Source organism: Tamandua tetradactyla, chromosome X (genome assembly GCF_023851605.1).
Source record: "Tamandua tetradactyla isolate mTamTet1 chromosome X, mTamTet1.pri, whole genome shotgun sequence".
Classification (NCBI taxonomy): domain Eukaryota; kingdom Metazoa; phylum Chordata; class Mammalia; order Pilosa; family Myrmecophagidae; genus Tamandua; species Tamandua tetradactyla.
In genome coordinates this window covers 159526212-159542441 of record NC_135353.1, presented here as the reverse complement: position 1 = coordinate 159542441, position 16230 = coordinate 159526212, and the positions used below count along the sequence as shown (strand labels likewise).

Here is a 16230-nt window from a genome sequence, read left to right as displayed (position 1 = left end):
CGATCTGTTTCTTGATTGATAGTGAACCGTCTGGAGTTTCAAGTTGTAAAAGGTTGATTACCTCCAATTAAATTCAACAATTACCTATAGAACACTTAAGGAGTAAACAGCATTTTCTTGAGATGATCTGAAGGGTGATGCAAAGATATTTGCATCTGAATTTATGATCCAGAGTGGAAAATAAGTACAATGCATAAAATACTTTAAAAATTAACATATTTTTAAAAATCGAAGCAAAAGTGGTAAAAAAAAAAACAGAGTTGCATTTATGTATGCATAGAAGAGCCTGCTTAGTTACATTTTACTCTATTATCCTGTATCAGTCTAATTTTTAAAAATTGGTGATTATATTATCCTTGAATAAGCAACAGGGGAGTAAGCGTTATGAGAGGTAAAAGAGAACTGAGCTAGACACTACAAAAACTCATTTTAACTATTTCATTTTATTTAGGACGATAATATGGATACAAAATCCATTCTAGAAGAACTTCTTCTAAAAAGGTCACAGCAAAAGAAGAAAATGTCACCAAATAATTACAAAGAGCGACTTTTTGTTTTGACCAAAACAGACCTCTCCTACTATGAATATGACAAAATGGTAAGACCCTACTTATTTCATCTTTTTTATACTGTTTACTCGTCTCCACAAAGTGCTTGTTCATAATGAAACGATGTCCCATTTCTTAGCTTATGCTGGAAAGATCAACTTGATTTACTTATCACATTGCTTTTTCATAGTTGCTCAATATAAAGTATTTTAAAACATTTGATAACTTTGCTTAGCCAGATGATAACTTTGGAGCAGTGGTTCTCAACTGAGGGTGATTTTAACACTCAGGGGTCTTTGGCCAATGTCTGGAGACATTTTTGGTTTTTGCTACTTGGACCAGGAGGGGCAGGTGCTACTGGCATCTAGTGGGCCAAGGTCAAAGATGCTGTTAGTTATCCCAAAATGCACAGCACAGTTCCCACAACCAGGAATTAGCCAGTCTAAAATGTCAACGGTGCTGATGTGACACCCTGCTTTAAGACAGTGTTGGAAATAAGAGTATTTCTATATCGTTGAATATTCTATCACAGTAAGATGAAATGCCCTCATAAAGTTGAATCAAAATGAAGATGCTTTGTTTGTGGAGTTAAATCTTGATTTTTCTGGGGCATTCTGGGTTGACTGCTGGATCGGTGGGTCTTGGCTTTTCTGTCACCTAGCAATGCACGTGGCAGCATCTTCCCTTTTCTGTCGGGAGTTCTATTGACTTCTAGCTTCTCCTCCTCCACATGACTTTGTCTTCATAAAGTCTCCTTAATTGGACTAAGGCCCAACCTCATTCAGTTGGGCCACACCTTAGCTGAAAATAACATCTTCCAAAGGTCCTATTTACACTGGGCTCACTCTCACAGGAATGGATTAAGATTAATAGCATGTGGGTTTTTTTCCCCTCCCCCTGGGGTACATAATTCAACCTACCACAGGGTCATATATGAGTTTGGGTCCATATTCCAGAAATATATCCCGTTGCCTTTGGCTTTTGAACATATGGAAATAATAGAAAGTGATTCTCCATGCCTAACCCTATCCCCCATCTCTCTCCCCAGCATAACTTTAAGTTTATGCTTTTCTTTATACACCAAGGTACATCACATGAGTCATCTTATATTTTGTGTTTTGAATTCAGAAAAGAGGCAGCAGAAAAGGATCAATCGAGATTAAGAAAATCAGATGTGTAGAGAAAGTAAATCTGGAGGAACAAACTCCTGTGGAGAGACAGTACCCATTTCAGGTATGAGGAGGGCCAACAGCCTGTCAGATGGGTGGGTCTTCCTTTAAATATCTTTTGTTATGTTCTCAATATAACTGAGATAAATGATGTCATTGTAAAATGATTTGTTGAGCCAGGGATATGGCCTGGAGTATCCCCAGGTGGGAACTGAGCATTTTTCTAAGCTTCTGCCCACACATCTGCTTTCCCTGGAGGGAGGGGAAGCAAGATAAGAATGTTCGCAGCAGTGGCTTGACCTGCCTCATGGTCTGACAATCTCTTTCATCAAACGTTGCTGACAGACTCCGATGTTCTCCAAGGTAGTAGGCACACTATGGAGAAGAACACACTTTCGCTGCCCCCCAAGAAATGTCCAGGGAGATGGAGAAAAAGACTAATAAACAGACCATTAAATGCGGATGGAGGTTGGCAGAGTATGCCCCAGGAGAAGCAGCATCACTCCTCACTCCAAGAGGTCTGGTAGATTTTCTATTAGAGGTGACTCTCAGGTTGAGAAGGTCAAGTGAACTTTAGCACAGCAAAGACAGAAAAAGCAGCTGAGACAAAAGAAACAGCAGATGTCAAGGCACTGAAAGGTGAAAGTGTAGAGCATGTCAAGAGAGCTTCAGATGGTCCCTGTGAATGGCATAGCCCCAGGACAGTCCAGAGAGCAGTCAGCTGGGAGAGAGGGCAGGGCCAGATCAGGATGGTGCTGCACCCTTGGTAAGGAATTTTGATTCCATTTAAACAATGGCATGCTACAAAAGTGCACCTACAGCACCCTTTGGAAGTTGCTTGATCTAAGTCATGCCCTACGTGGATTTGTCAAGAATACTTACCTGTCTAATCTACAGGCAGACAGACTATCCTTCAGATGATCAGACTACCCTATGTTAGTATTAGGGGGCTGTGATCAAAAGTAAATTAAAACAAGCCAGTTGGTGAACTACCCATACTTCCCACTTTAAAAAGAACATTACCCAGTTGGGAGAAACCACGAGAGAGTGTGCTAAGGGAAGCTGATTCCAACCCACATCTCAGAGGCTTAGGGTATGCAAAAGAACATAAGCTTTGGAGTCTCACAGAGCTCTCAGTCCCACTGTTTACATTTGTGTAAGCATGGACAGCATATTCAGCCTCTCTCTGAGTTTCAGATTCCTCATTTGTAAAATGGGAATAACTATATATTTTTCATAGAGTTCAAATAGATTAAAATATGAAAGTAGGTAAGCGCTCAGCAACTAGAAGGTGTTCAAAAACTGGCATGTATAAGTCTAGAGAAGGAAAGATCTGGGGAAGACATTGTAACCTTCACACATTTAAGCAAGTGTCTTAATGGAATAGAAAGTGACTTATTTAGGGGGTTCCTGAGGTAGAACATGACTTAACAGGCTGAAGTAATAGGGACATAGTTTTACTCAATATAAGCATGACCTGCTGAATGACCAGAATATATGGAAGTTGGCAAGGATGACGAGCAGAGCAAAGGAGAGGACAGTCCATGCCTGGAGGTATTTTTAAGAGTAGGGCAGATAAACATTTTCCAAGGGAGTCATGAACTGTGTAGGTGGATGGCCTGGAACACTCTAAGACCCCTGTACTCTCTAATATTTTATATATCTCCATCATCTAGGGAATCCCTGATGAGACCTCAGCATTCATTGCTGACAGATGCCTCATTTCTGTGATTTTCCAGAATATAAAAGACTGTCTGGGATAAAAACAAATCGAGGGATGAAGGATTAAAAAAAAACTTTCTAGATTTTTTTCCCTTTGATTCCTGAGCTAATGTCTATTATATAAGCAAACTCAAAGTTTGTTTCAGATAATAGAGTGCAATTGCAGTTTCACCCAGGTGAACACTGATGCAATTATATCTAAATGCACCACATCTTTTCCATTCCAGATCGTCTATAAAGATGGGCTTCTCTATGTCTATGCATCCAATGAAGAGAGCCGAAGTCAGTGGTTGAAGGCATTACAAAAAGGTAACTTTTAAAATGTCATAAAAGAGAGTCATTGACTGAGTTTTTCTGAGGCTCGATGGAGGAAAGAGATGGCAATAAAAGGAGCTGATGCCAAGAGAGAAATTCCTGCTTTTCCTATCAACCTCCGGGAATGTACCTGCTTATCCTCATTTTGCATTCGCATTCTGTTATGTGGAGGAAGCCTGTGGATCAGATTCCCTCCTACCCTCCACCCCCAGGTCAGCACAGAGCTGGCTATTGTGCCTCCCCAGCTGCATGGGGGAAGCCAGGCCACCTGCTCTCCTCCCACAGGGCACAGTCTGGGTCCTCATGAGTCTGTGTCAGGTCCTGTAGATACTGGTCTTTCGATGTTTACATAGCTAGTCATATGGAATATTTACTAAGCACCCACCGTTTGCCAGCTCTGGGTCAAGCACGTATAAAACATTTTCTTAGATAATCCTCAGGCAACTCTACAGGAAGGGGTGATACTACTGGCTCTTTTTTCTGATTGAGTGAAGTTAAAGAAACATGCCCAGTCTCACATACTTAATGCCAGGGGGTGCTCAGGACTCAGTTACCCAAACCAAACTTTTTAACCAGTACAGTATAAGTGCCCAGCAAAACTGGGGATTTAATAAAGCTCTTATTCAGTGATTCTTAGGCCTCCCTGTTATCAACCTTGGGAGAAAAGAGAAAATCATTGTGAGTAACTTAGCTCTTGGATGTTCCGCCCTGAAATATTTTTCTTTTAAAGGTGGCTAATGAAGTAAGGACAATATTTAACCCAAATGAATGATGCTTTTCATGGAATTTTAGGAATTAAGCTCCTAGATCTAGGTAGAGTTTACTTTATTTCATCCAGGTTTTATTTTATGGCTCTTTCTCATATAACTCAAATTATACCACTTTAAACAACCACCTACTCCAATTTTTTGCAAATACATACTTCTTCACACACAAGGCTTAATTTTCCATATGCATAAAATAATTTAGCAACCTATTCTGTAGAATAGTTAGGGATGCAGAGGGAGAGAAGCCTTCCTCTGCCCCTACCAGCTTGTTGAAGTGAGAAGGAGATCCCTCCTAGAGTCAGGCAAACCTGCATCCACAACCTGCTTTGCTGTATCATCTGAAAAAAACATCAGACATCTCTGGTCCCAGTTTCCTGACCTGTAAAATGGGGGATCACATTTCTTCTTTCCTAGAGAGGTCATGAGCCACAAATGAGTGGCTGGTGTATATAAAAGTGTCCTACACACAAAAGTGACTCACTGTGGCTACAATGAATCGTTCAGGAGGAGCTCTGAGATGCTGCCTCCAATTCAGTCTCCTAGTGAGGGGGGTGGGGGCAGGGTTCTTGAGGTCATTTGCTTTGGAGACACCTTCTGTGTGCAGCTTTGGTCAGTCCCTAGGTCCTCCACCGTTGGGAATCCTTCTGGGATTATATGTGGTGGGCAGGCTTGGATGGACCCTGGATAGCTGACTCTCATGTAGGGGCATGTGAAAGGTAAAAGGAGATTAGAGAGAAAAGCAAAAGTGTGTCTCTCAGTCCTTCATAAAACTGCAGAGAGACCCTATCACTGGGGCTGCCATATGTCCAGTAAGCAATGTGTATCAGTTAGTAATGCTTTGAGCTGCGTGTATCAAGATACCAAACAGTTGATGAAACAAATATGGGCTTTTCTCACACATTAACAAGTCCAGAGGTAAGCAGACCAGGGCTATGCCTCAGCTCATTGAGGTCATTAGAGACCCAAGCTTCTTCTAGTTTTCTGCCTTGCCACTTTTAGAAGCTCCCAGAGAGGCTCTGGGCTTTCTCAGAAATCTCCCTGCAAATTTCTGCTCATACCTCATTGGCCAGAACTGTGTCTCATGACCATCCTTATGTGCAAGGGAGGTTGGTAGACAATAACTGGCTTTTCCAGCCTCTGTGCTGGAAGGCAGCAAGAGAGAAGATGGATGGTATCAGTTGTCAGGTTAGGCAACCAACCTGCTACAGGAAAACAAAGAAGTCCCCTTATTCAAAAATCTCTCCCCTACCAAGTTTCACCATGATACAATGACTCCCCTCTTTGCGTCTATAATTGGCTCAGGCATTATAAACTGAGGTGGACAGTGAAGGCATGAAATTTCCCAGATGGAAAATAGAAGATTTGGGTTGATCTTCAGTGGGGACTCAGGGAGTCACTTACTACAGTTCTGAATTTGGCTGACCCAATGTGGACAGTGTGCCCTTCCTTCCCAAAATTAAAACTGTCGCGGGGTTTGGCAGGAAAGCTGGCATCTATACATTGGAATGTAGTAGAAAAAGTTGGGGACTGAGTCTTGGGTCTGCTGTTTACTAGGTCTGTGAGTCTGAGCATTTATGCCACCTCTCTGCACCCAGTTTTGAATAGATTAAATGAGATGATATATGTGAGGGGGGAAACTGTGTAAATGTAAAGTGCTCTACATATATTAATGTATGTGTTCCTCTTATTGTCAGTATTTGGTGGAGGCGAGTGCTGCAATGTGGACTTTTGGACTTGATTGGGCAAAAAAATAGCTACCTAGGAGACTAAACTCATGTAGTAACAGCTAAGAGGGATCCTGACATACAGAGAGAGTCCAGGAGCTTAGAGTACAAGAAGGCAGGTAATGTGCCCAGTGAATCGCATTCATCGTTTGGGGCCAAGTGCAGAGAAACAGTGTTCTCATTAACACTTTGTGTTAGTGTGGTACCTTTGAGTAACCTTTTTGTTTTTTTAATGCTGGCACTTTCAGCTGATCTGAGTTAAACTAAGTGAATTGGCATCACTAAAGGCCAACTGTTAATTGAACACCTACTCTGAACCAAACATTATGCTAGGTGTTTTAAATAAATTATCTCAAATCCTCCCAATGACCCAGTGAAGTGATTGTTATCTCCATATACTTCCTTGCTTAAGGATTGTAAAGAGGAGCAGGGATCCTGTGGGATTAAAATAGGAAATCCTCAAGATGAACAGAAGATCAAGGTGGAAAGAGCTGAAGTCACAAGTAGAACTAGCCCTTTCCCCCTAGAGACTTTTGAACTATTCTCTGTTGTATTTTAAGAGAGGCTAATTTGTTACAGGATTACACTCCAATTTTAGGAAGTCATTCCTTTGAAACCTAATCCCATGTTCTCTTTTCAAATGCGCATACTCCTAGCAAAGTAGCCTCATAAACAATTCATTCTTTAGTGTAATCATTTCAAAGCCATGAAGGACAGAAGGGATGAAAAACTTCTAAATTCAAGGACAACTACAGAGACAAGGTAACTAAATGTGTGATTCTGGTTTGGATTTTGGATCAGAAACAATGGATGATCATAAGGGATGTTACTGGGACAATTGGCAAAAACTTGAATATGAAATACATATTAAGTTCTAAGTATTATATCAGTGTTAAGTTTTTGGGTACAATCATTGTATTATAGTTACATACAGGAATTCCTTGTTTGTAGATGTTACATGCTGAAGTATTTATAGGTGACATTATTTAGGTTACAATGTCTGCAACCCACTTAAGCAAAACATAAAAATGATAAAAATAAAAAAAAAGAAGGAAAAAAAGAAGTAGTATATATGCACAGAGAGAGAGATAAAACATGGCAAATAGTAAATTGGTGACTCAGGGTAAAGAGTAAATGAATGTTCATTGAGATATTCTTACAAGTTTTCTATATATCTGAAATTTTTCAAAATAAAAAGTGGGGAGGAAGTATAAATTTATTAGAATCTTTGCTCTTTGCTAAGCTCTAGCTCTTACCCTCCAGTCTCCTCCTGCCACCAGAGAACACCTCTCAGTTCCTTTAGGGGTGTATTTCAAAATTTCTAATAATAGGCAGCTCTGATAGGCGCTTGTTTTTTCTTTACTATTTTTTTAAAGGCTGATATATGTTCTTATGTTGTTCTCCCTATGCATGTATGGTTAGACTTTCCTTTTGCTTTTGGCTAATTAACTTCTGAGTGAAGGACTTATATCCTTCCGGAAACTTTTGCTCTTACCCTGGTTGCTGGCAAAATGGGCCTGTCATTGTTCTGTAAATGGGTTTCTCCTCTTGGGCCAACGTTTGCTCACATCTTGTTTTCTTCCTGCCTGTTCTCCAGAGATAAAGGGCAACCCCCACCTGCTGATCAAATACCATAGCGGGTTCTTCGCGGATGGGAAGTTCCTGTGCTGCCAGCAGAGTTGCAAAGCGGCCCCAGGATGTACCCTCTGGGAAGCATGTAATGTGACCCCTCTGTTCGGCTGGCCCCTGGGTGGATGGTGTCCCATTAGGCCAACCCTGCCAGATACCAGAACAACTCACCTTTCAGGAAAATAAGATGTGCAAGATTAGTTGGCATCGTGAAGAAGACTTTTTTCTTATAAATAACAAAAATCATAAACCAAAAAACTAATGTTCATTTTTTTGTAAATATCAAAGGATAAAATTTAACTAACACTTTTAATCACCATATATACCAAAATGATGGATGACTGGGTTTTAAAAGATATTTCAAGTGGTTTATTATACTGTTTATGCTGGTTGATTTCTTATGACATCAGTAGATGATACTGAAGGATTTGCTTTAAGTGGAATCAGTTTCTACCCATACTTATGTTTCTACAGAAATGAGGGGCTTATCCATTGTAGCAGTTTATACTTATCAAACAATACAAAGTTGTTGAGAAATTAAAAAAGGAGAACTTATTTTGGTAACAGTTTTACGAGCCTGGACAAAATATGACTGGATTACAATGGCTTTAAAGAATTGAAAGAGATCAGCAGTGTGATAGCACTTCATGAACTGCAAAACACACAAGCACATGAAATATTATTCAAATTAATAATTGTTAATGTTCACTGCTCATAATTTTACACCAAAATCAGTGAATAAATATTCATTGCATTTTCCATCTCAATTACTTTACAATGAATTCATCTCAACTAGATCATATTTTTTTATTCATTAATTATAGTTATTTAATGAACTACATAGAACTTACTGTATATGAATTTTCCCTCCACTGGGAGGGGCTGAGGAGTAATACCTCCTTCGAGCATTAAGCATTTTCCCCAGTGATTCTGTCTATGGTCTGGCATCATTACCCAGAAACACAGGGTCTAGCTATGACCTTGTCTGAACTCCCTGGGAGAAGCAGGGAAAAGGCCAGAGAGAGCACAGCCTTGAGATTCGCTTCCTAGGCTCTGTCTGGATGGTACCTGCCATGGGTTCTGGGTGCTACACGCTCTTTTGAAGTCTTTGAAGAAAACTACAGAGTGTGGAGGTATCCTAGCTCATGAGCAGCGATGATATGGTTTATGGGTTTGAGCACAGCTTATTCCCTTGGCCTCTTCTGCTGAGCTGCTGGGCAGCCCATAAATAAACTGTTGTAAGGAAACAGCTGGGTGTCTTTGCTTCTTTCTGTTTTCAAGGCACACTGGTCCACCCTTTTTCCAGGGTACATGGCCTACAAGTAGGTTAACCATATACCCCAGTTTGTTTGGGATCGTCCCATCCTGTGCCTGGGGCCCTGACATAATTATTAAAAGCGCACCCTTTCACTGTCAAAAGCGTTCTAGTGTGGGCTAAAAATGTATGGCCACCCTACTCATAAGGTATACAGTGGCTTCACACTCACAACCTGGTCATCTATCTACATGTGGCAGTGGAAAGAGAAGTCAACAATTATCATTAAGAACAGGAAAAAAAAAACGTGCAGTAGGTTGTTTATTTGCTCATGAGCTATTTATTGACCTCCAGGAATGATAAAGCATCTTTGTATAGGCCAATCATTAAGGACTCAGACATGGATTCTGTTCTCTAGGCTCATATATCCTATCTGATGAGATTAGATAGCTGTGACTCACATGCAAAGTATAAATTCATAGTTTATAGGATTTAGAGGAGCTTGATTTTTTCCCACGGATTTGGAAGGACATCGATAATCCTCCCAAATGGTGGAGAGGTCATTGAGTTGGTATTATACAGGAAAGCTACAGAATCACTCCAGATATTGTGTCTAAATTCACTCAATCTGGAGGATTCCTCAGCAAGCTGCCTCATTGTTTTGATTCATAGTGTTGGTATTTTCCTTTGCTTTGTCTAAAGTTCCTTCTGACATTACCTGTCTATACTTTTCAGATGCTGATCTGCACATTACAACCAATGAAGAGAAACATAGATCTCCTATCTTCCCAGACAGGGTGGTGAGTCAACATTAACTTTTTTTCATAGTCAGGATATATTAAATTAACCAGGAGTTGCCAGATTCAAGACTAGAAAATGTGGGATTCATTCAGACTACTTAGCAAACACAGGGAAAAACATGAGCTACCAAGAGCTGTGTGTGGTATCAAATAACTAATTCAAATATTCTACCATTTTATAGTTTTGTATTTAATTACTGGGCCTTTTTTCTCCAACCAGTAAGCACATACATAGTCACCTAGAAAATGGGTACATGTGAGAAAAGCCCTTAAGATGGCATCTACACGTACCACATAGCTGTCATTCTCTGTCATTCCTCTCTTACTACCACCCTGGCTGATACTTAATGTAACTGTCCTGGTGACAGTATACAATCCCACAGGATATAAGCAGAAAACAACTTAATCCTTTCCCACGATTATCCCTTCAAAGTCCTTTTCTGGACTTTCTTCTCTGCCCCTGGATGAAGTGTCAGGCAAGTTCCATACCTTTTCTAGTAACAGATGATTAAAATGCCCCCATTACTATTAGTCCTGAGAACAGCCTCTAAGTTGCCCCATCCAATGTTATAATCATTTAGCTCCAAACGTCATTCCAAGCTAAAACTTCTCCCCTTCATAGGTCAGGTGTGCTTCAGGTGGCAGACTCTTTTGGGGGAGAGGCCCATGGGGAGACTGAAATTTCTGACCCTTTCTGAGTTGGGGTCAAACATGGCTGGTCCCACATGATTTGATAGTGGTGGCTTCTGGGTGAGACAATTTCCAATGTTTGGTTTTTTATCTTATGGGGGACTGTTAAGGGTTTTCAATTGGGTTGGGGGGGCATCTCCAAATGCAGTTTTATGACACAGGAGATGTCTTGATCCACAGTTCTTGGGTTTCCACCCTTCTACCTCTCTACTGGGTCAAATCACCCACCCTGGGCATAGTTCCTTACAACATAGTCCCTGGCTAACTCTCTCCCAAGGGTGGAGTTGGCCTACAATAAAGCAAATAAAGCCTTGTTTGCTCTTGTTAGTAAAACTATATGCAGTTTGCTTTCCCAGTACAGACTGCCACCCCTTCTGCTCTGCCCTCTTGGGTTCATAGCCACAGTCTCCTGCTTTGAGATTTCCCAGGCAGAGTTCAGCCTCTTCAAATGCCAGGAAACATGTAAAATGTTTTCCCAGTGGTTCTCTGGAAGCTCACCTGAAAGGAAGGGGGCATCTCCATCCCCCAGATCAGGTCTACGGTGAATCGGGTACTTATTTTCAGTTACAAGCATTCACACACTTAATTCTCTCTTTCTATCTAAGCAAAAGCCACATATAATTTCTGTAAACCCAAAATGAAGACCAAAAATATCCATTTTTATGGTTTGGAGTTTTTATTTTGTTATGGGGGTCGGGGGAGACATAGCTTTTTTGGTTGGGATATGTGTTCCAGTCCTGATCCTTGAAAGGCATGACTGCATAAAAAATCTAAGAGCAGTATCCAGAATAGGCAAATAGAGAGAGATGAAAGGTTGATTAGTGGCTGCCAGAGGCTTTGGGTGGGAGTGGGGATTAACTATAAATGGACAAGAGATATTTTACTGGGGTGATGGAAATGTTCTAAGACTGGATTATGGTGATGGTTGCACAATTGAGAAATTTACTAAAAAGTCATTGAACTGTACACTTAAAGGGCCATTTTTATGGTATGTAAATTATGCCTCCCCAAAGTTTGTTCTAAACAAAGTGAATAGGAGAATTTAGTAGTCAGATAACACTGCATATAGTCTCTGGTAAGGATTCTTTGAGAAATGTGTTGACAATTATCAGCCAAGCAAATTAGTGGCCAAGGGTTCCATAAACTTGTTTTGATTCTGAGCTACCCAAATGAACCTGGGATCAGAGAGGAAATCATGAAAAGCATGTTTTCCTTTGTTTGTTTTTAACCAGAGTATTTAGTAGAGGGCTTACTTTACTGAGCGGAGGAAATAAAATCAGCTGTACTGCCATTCTGTTTAGAAAGAGGAGAAGTTTGAGTTTAGGGAAGTTTCCATTGTATTTATTTCTGGAGAGAACCCATCTCACAGTTCATAAATAACAGTGTCCTGCATAACTAAAATTTCCAAGCTGTCAAAACCTCAACTCAGAATAAATCAGGTCCCTGAAAAAAACAAAAGGTAAAATGCAGTGTAAAAATATTAACTTCTGAGCTGATACATATTTTTATGTGAAATTTTCATTAAAATATAACATACACTTGGAAAAGCACCCAGAACATTATAGTGTTCAGCTTGATTGATTTACACAAAGTGAGCACATCTGTATAACTCACACTCAGATTAAGAAACAGAATATCCCAGAACCCTGGGACACAGATTCCCATTCAGTCACTGCATCCAGCCAAGAGTAATCACTATCCTGACTTATAACATCATGGATGGTTTGTCTTCTTTTGATCAATGTATGAGATTTATCCATTTCTTAATTTAATGGTCATAGTTTATTCTCATTGCTGTACATTATTCTATTGTGTAAATATACCACTGTATTACTTTCCCATTGCTGCTGTAACAATTACCAAACACTTAGTGGTTTGAAGCAACACAAATTTATTCTGTTATAGTTTTGGAAGTCCAAAGTCTGAAATGGGTCTGCAAGGCTATATTCCTTCTGAAGGCTTTAGCAGGGAATCCTTTTCCTTGTCTTTTCCAATGTAGAAGCCACCTACATTCCTTGGCTTCCAGCTCCTTCTTCCATCTTCAGAATCAATAGGGTAGCATTTTCTCCCCTCTCTGACCTTTGCTTCTATCCTCACATCTTCTGTCTAATCTCTGACCCTCCTGTTTCCCTCTTATAAGGACCTTTGTGAAAATACATTAGGCCCACTTGAATAATGCCGGATAAGCTCTCCATCTCCAGATCCTTAATCACATCTGCAAAGTCCCTTTTACCATGTAAGTGAAAATTCACAGGTTCTGGAGATTAGTACATGGATATCTTTGGGGGCAGGGTGGGGTGGCATTATTCAACCTACACTGACCACAAAATGCTTCTTCTTTTATCCTCTTGATGAGCAGTTAGGTCATTTCCAGTTTTTAATCTAATTGAAACAGTTCTTCTATGAATATTCTTTTACATGTTTTTTGGACTTCAGGGGTAGCATTTCTGGATCGCTAGGATACGTGTGTGTCAGGCTTTAGAGGGTTCTGCAAAAAGCTTTCCAATGCAGTGGTACCACTTCATCCTCCAACAAGCAAAGTATAAGAGATCCAGTTGCACCATATCCTCATATTCTGGTTTGCTCGCTGCCAGAATGCAATAGACCAGAAACGGAACAGCTTTTAAACAGGGGAATTTATTAAATTGCAAATGTATTGTTCTAAGACTGTGAAATTGTCCAAACTAAAGCAAGTCTATAAAAATGTCCAATCAAAGGCATCCAGGGAAAGATACCTTGGTTCAAGAAGGCCAATGATGTTCAGGGTTTCTCTCTCAGCTGGAAGGGCATATGGCAAAGTCTGCTAGCTTTCTCTTCTGGCTTCTTGTTTCATGAAGCTCCCCTGGGGGTGTTTTCCTTCTTCATCTCCAAAGGTCTCTGGCTGCGTGAACTCTGTGGCTCTTTCCAAAATGGTTCCCTCTTAAAGGGCTCCAGTAAGCAACCCCACCATGTAAGCACACTTCCATGGTTAATAAAAAAAAATCCCACCCAGAAATAATGAATGAGGATTAAAGAACATGGCTTTGCTGAGGTTCTCAAATTCAAACCAGCACACCTCACCAACATTTAGCATTGCCTTCTTCCTCCCTCCCTCCCTTCCTTCCTTCCTGTTTAAGAGCTGATGTACTTTGGCTGTTAGTTCCCAACCCATGAATCTGTAGCTTGCTGTGATGTTTTAAAATTTCTTGTCCTCCCTAGCTAAAGATTCCTCGTGCAGTTCCTGTCCTCAAAATGGATGCATCATCTTCAAGTACCACTGTGGCCCAAAATGATGCTGACTTAAAGAAAAACTTTGGCTCCCAGCTAAATGTCAACACGGGGTGTATTCCAAGGGAAGACTGTCCTGACTGGTGGCAAGTAAGAAAAATGAAAAGGTAAACCTCAGCTTTCAGGCTGTCTTCCCAGAATGTAGCGTAGACATTACTCACCTGACTTGGAGCTCAGCCTCAAAGCTGTCAGTACAGGTCTCAGCTGAGATAAATCTGTCCTCTCAGAAAATGTTCTGGCGCCTGGGGCTCAGCTACATAGACTTTGCACTTAAATCATCCTATCTAATGATCTAAGCAATATTTGAGTATTTGACTCCAATCCCTTCATCTCCCCCCTTCCTGCAAATAACTCCACATTCCAGAACACAGAAACTTAAAAGATCTGGCTTTTGGATGAGAGAGCTTGGCACAGACTTGTTTTTATAATGTGCTTTGGTAGCACTAGCCAAAAGACAAGTAGTATTTCAGGCAAGGCCATAGCTGGATCTGATAAGTTTTCTCATGTTTTTCAGCCTAAAGAATCTATCTAAAACCAGTACTGAAAAATCCCTTGAATGGAGACCCTAACTCATATTATCTCTTTGGGATCTGGCACCAAGCCTTCCCCACAGTTGATGCTCAATAAATGTTGAAATGAATTGCAAGGTGAACATAAAGAAAGGGTCAAGTGGCTCCCCTTCCTTTTGTACTGCCTCGGTTCTCCTCCCAGGCAAACAGGAAATAAGACCTACGTTCCAGATATAACAGCCTTTGGACTTTGAGAGGTAGACATTCCCTTGTGCTCTCCTTAATACCCAACATGAAAGAGAGAAAGTGACAGATGGCAGGGAGTGATGAGGATCCTGCAGGTCCATCTGTGTCCAGATGGTATTAAAATGTTCAGTATTTTCAGGACTTTTAATTGTAATCACAGCAGCAAAGAGGAAAATAACAATTTATTTAAAAATATATGTGACAGAATGTGCATATCTATAAGATAATCGGGGCAAACGCAGTTAAAATTATTTATTAATCCAGGTTTTCTATTGTTTGGGGTCATTATGAGCCACGATTAACAATCCCCCTTTGCTTAGGAATACTGCCAAACTACTGCTTTGGATTGAAGTCCGTACAAGGACAAAAATGTGAGAATGGCTCATTAGCTTAAATTTCCCAGTCAAGTGAAATGTGTGGATTAAAATGTTCATCAAGCTAAAACATATGTGAACAAAACTATTTTTGCCTTTCAAAATTTATAAATGAATACAAATTTATAAATGTGTAAAATATATTTTCTTATAGCCATGAAGATTTTGCATGTAGTAACCAAAGGGAAAGAAATTTTATAAATCACAGCACCTCAAAGATTTCATGGTAAGTTAAATGCATTTACTCCTTTACATCTAGTGTTGTCTTCATTTGCAGGAAAACAAACCAAATTCCCATTAATTTTGAAACTAGATTTTACATTAAGGAAAATGTAAACCAAAAAATCTATGCAGTTGGCTTTTCTGAGCCCTTAGGTGGGTCTGCACAGGTGACTTGCAGTTTACGGTTGTCCTCACACAGAGATTGTCCTCTCCAACTCCCATGTATACACAGGTGTTACCGTGAATATTACTATAGCTGGCTCAGGCATCTGTAGTAGGAGGAAAAACATCCCAGAATTGATTGTCTTTAAGAATAGTTCCGACACCGACAGAGATGTTTGTTTTTGTTTTTTTCACTTTGTACTACAGAGATTACTGAAGGAGTCTTCATCTAGGTCATGAGCCCACTCTTCTGAAAGGTCAAAGTAAACTGAGTTCCTGGGGGCCTCCTGGGGACCTCCTGGCTCCGAGAGCATTGTCTCTTAGCATTAGGCACGAGCCCTACTTCGAGCAACTCTGTCTTTTCACTTTGCTGATACCTTCCCAAGTGTGAATAGAGAAACTTAGTCTGAATTTTATATCCTTGGATACAGTCAGGGTGGGATTTAATATTGCACTGCTAGGTGCTTGGGTGATTTCTTCGTTGATTTTTGCATTCATGTTGCTTCCCCTCTTCTTAAGGGGATTCCCTGAGTCAAGTTCATCTGAAGAAGAGGAAAACCTACATGATTACAAGTGAGTGTTGAAAACTCTCTGTGTTCTTCTAAAAACTAATCATAGACCCTCCATCCAGTCTGTTCCTCAAAGGCATTAAAACAGATGATTCAGACTTGCTCACGAGACTGTATTTACACAGGCAAAAGTCATGGGTGGTTCTGGGCCATTTATCTGGATTACAGGAGACATGGAGAATATTTTTCCCCAAACTGGATTATTTAAATTAGCTGCACACATTCTTTGTATTGCTCATATACCCAGTGTTCCCTTCCATCT

At 40.3% G+C, this 16230-nt stretch overlaps 1 protein-coding gene across 4 annotated transcripts in view; it reads left to right on the top strand.

Moving 5' to 3' along the window:
- The window catches only part of BMX (BMX non-receptor tyrosine kinase), a 69763-nt gene that overhangs the window by 13849 nt on the left and 39684 nt on the right, over positions 1 to 16230 (top strand). For 3 of the 4 annotated variants that reach the window (XM_077146350.1, XM_077146351.1, XM_077146352.1), the window contains 8 exons: positions 452 to 598; positions 1677 to 1781; positions 3667 to 3748; positions 7843 to 7962; positions 9865 to 9929; positions 13818 to 13993; positions 15170 to 15241; positions 15919 to 15972. In XM_077146350.1, coding sequence (XP_077002465.1) covers positions 452 to 598; positions 1677 to 1781; positions 3667 to 3748; positions 7843 to 7962; positions 9865 to 9929; positions 13818 to 13993; positions 15170 to 15241; positions 15919 to 15972 — 821 coding nt within the window. The remainder of the gene's footprint in view (positions 1 to 451; positions 599 to 1676; positions 1782 to 3666; positions 3749 to 7842; positions 7963 to 9864; positions 9930 to 13817; positions 13994 to 15169; positions 15242 to 15918; positions 15973 to 16230) is intronic. The other variant, XM_077146353.1, reaches the window with a different exon arrangement.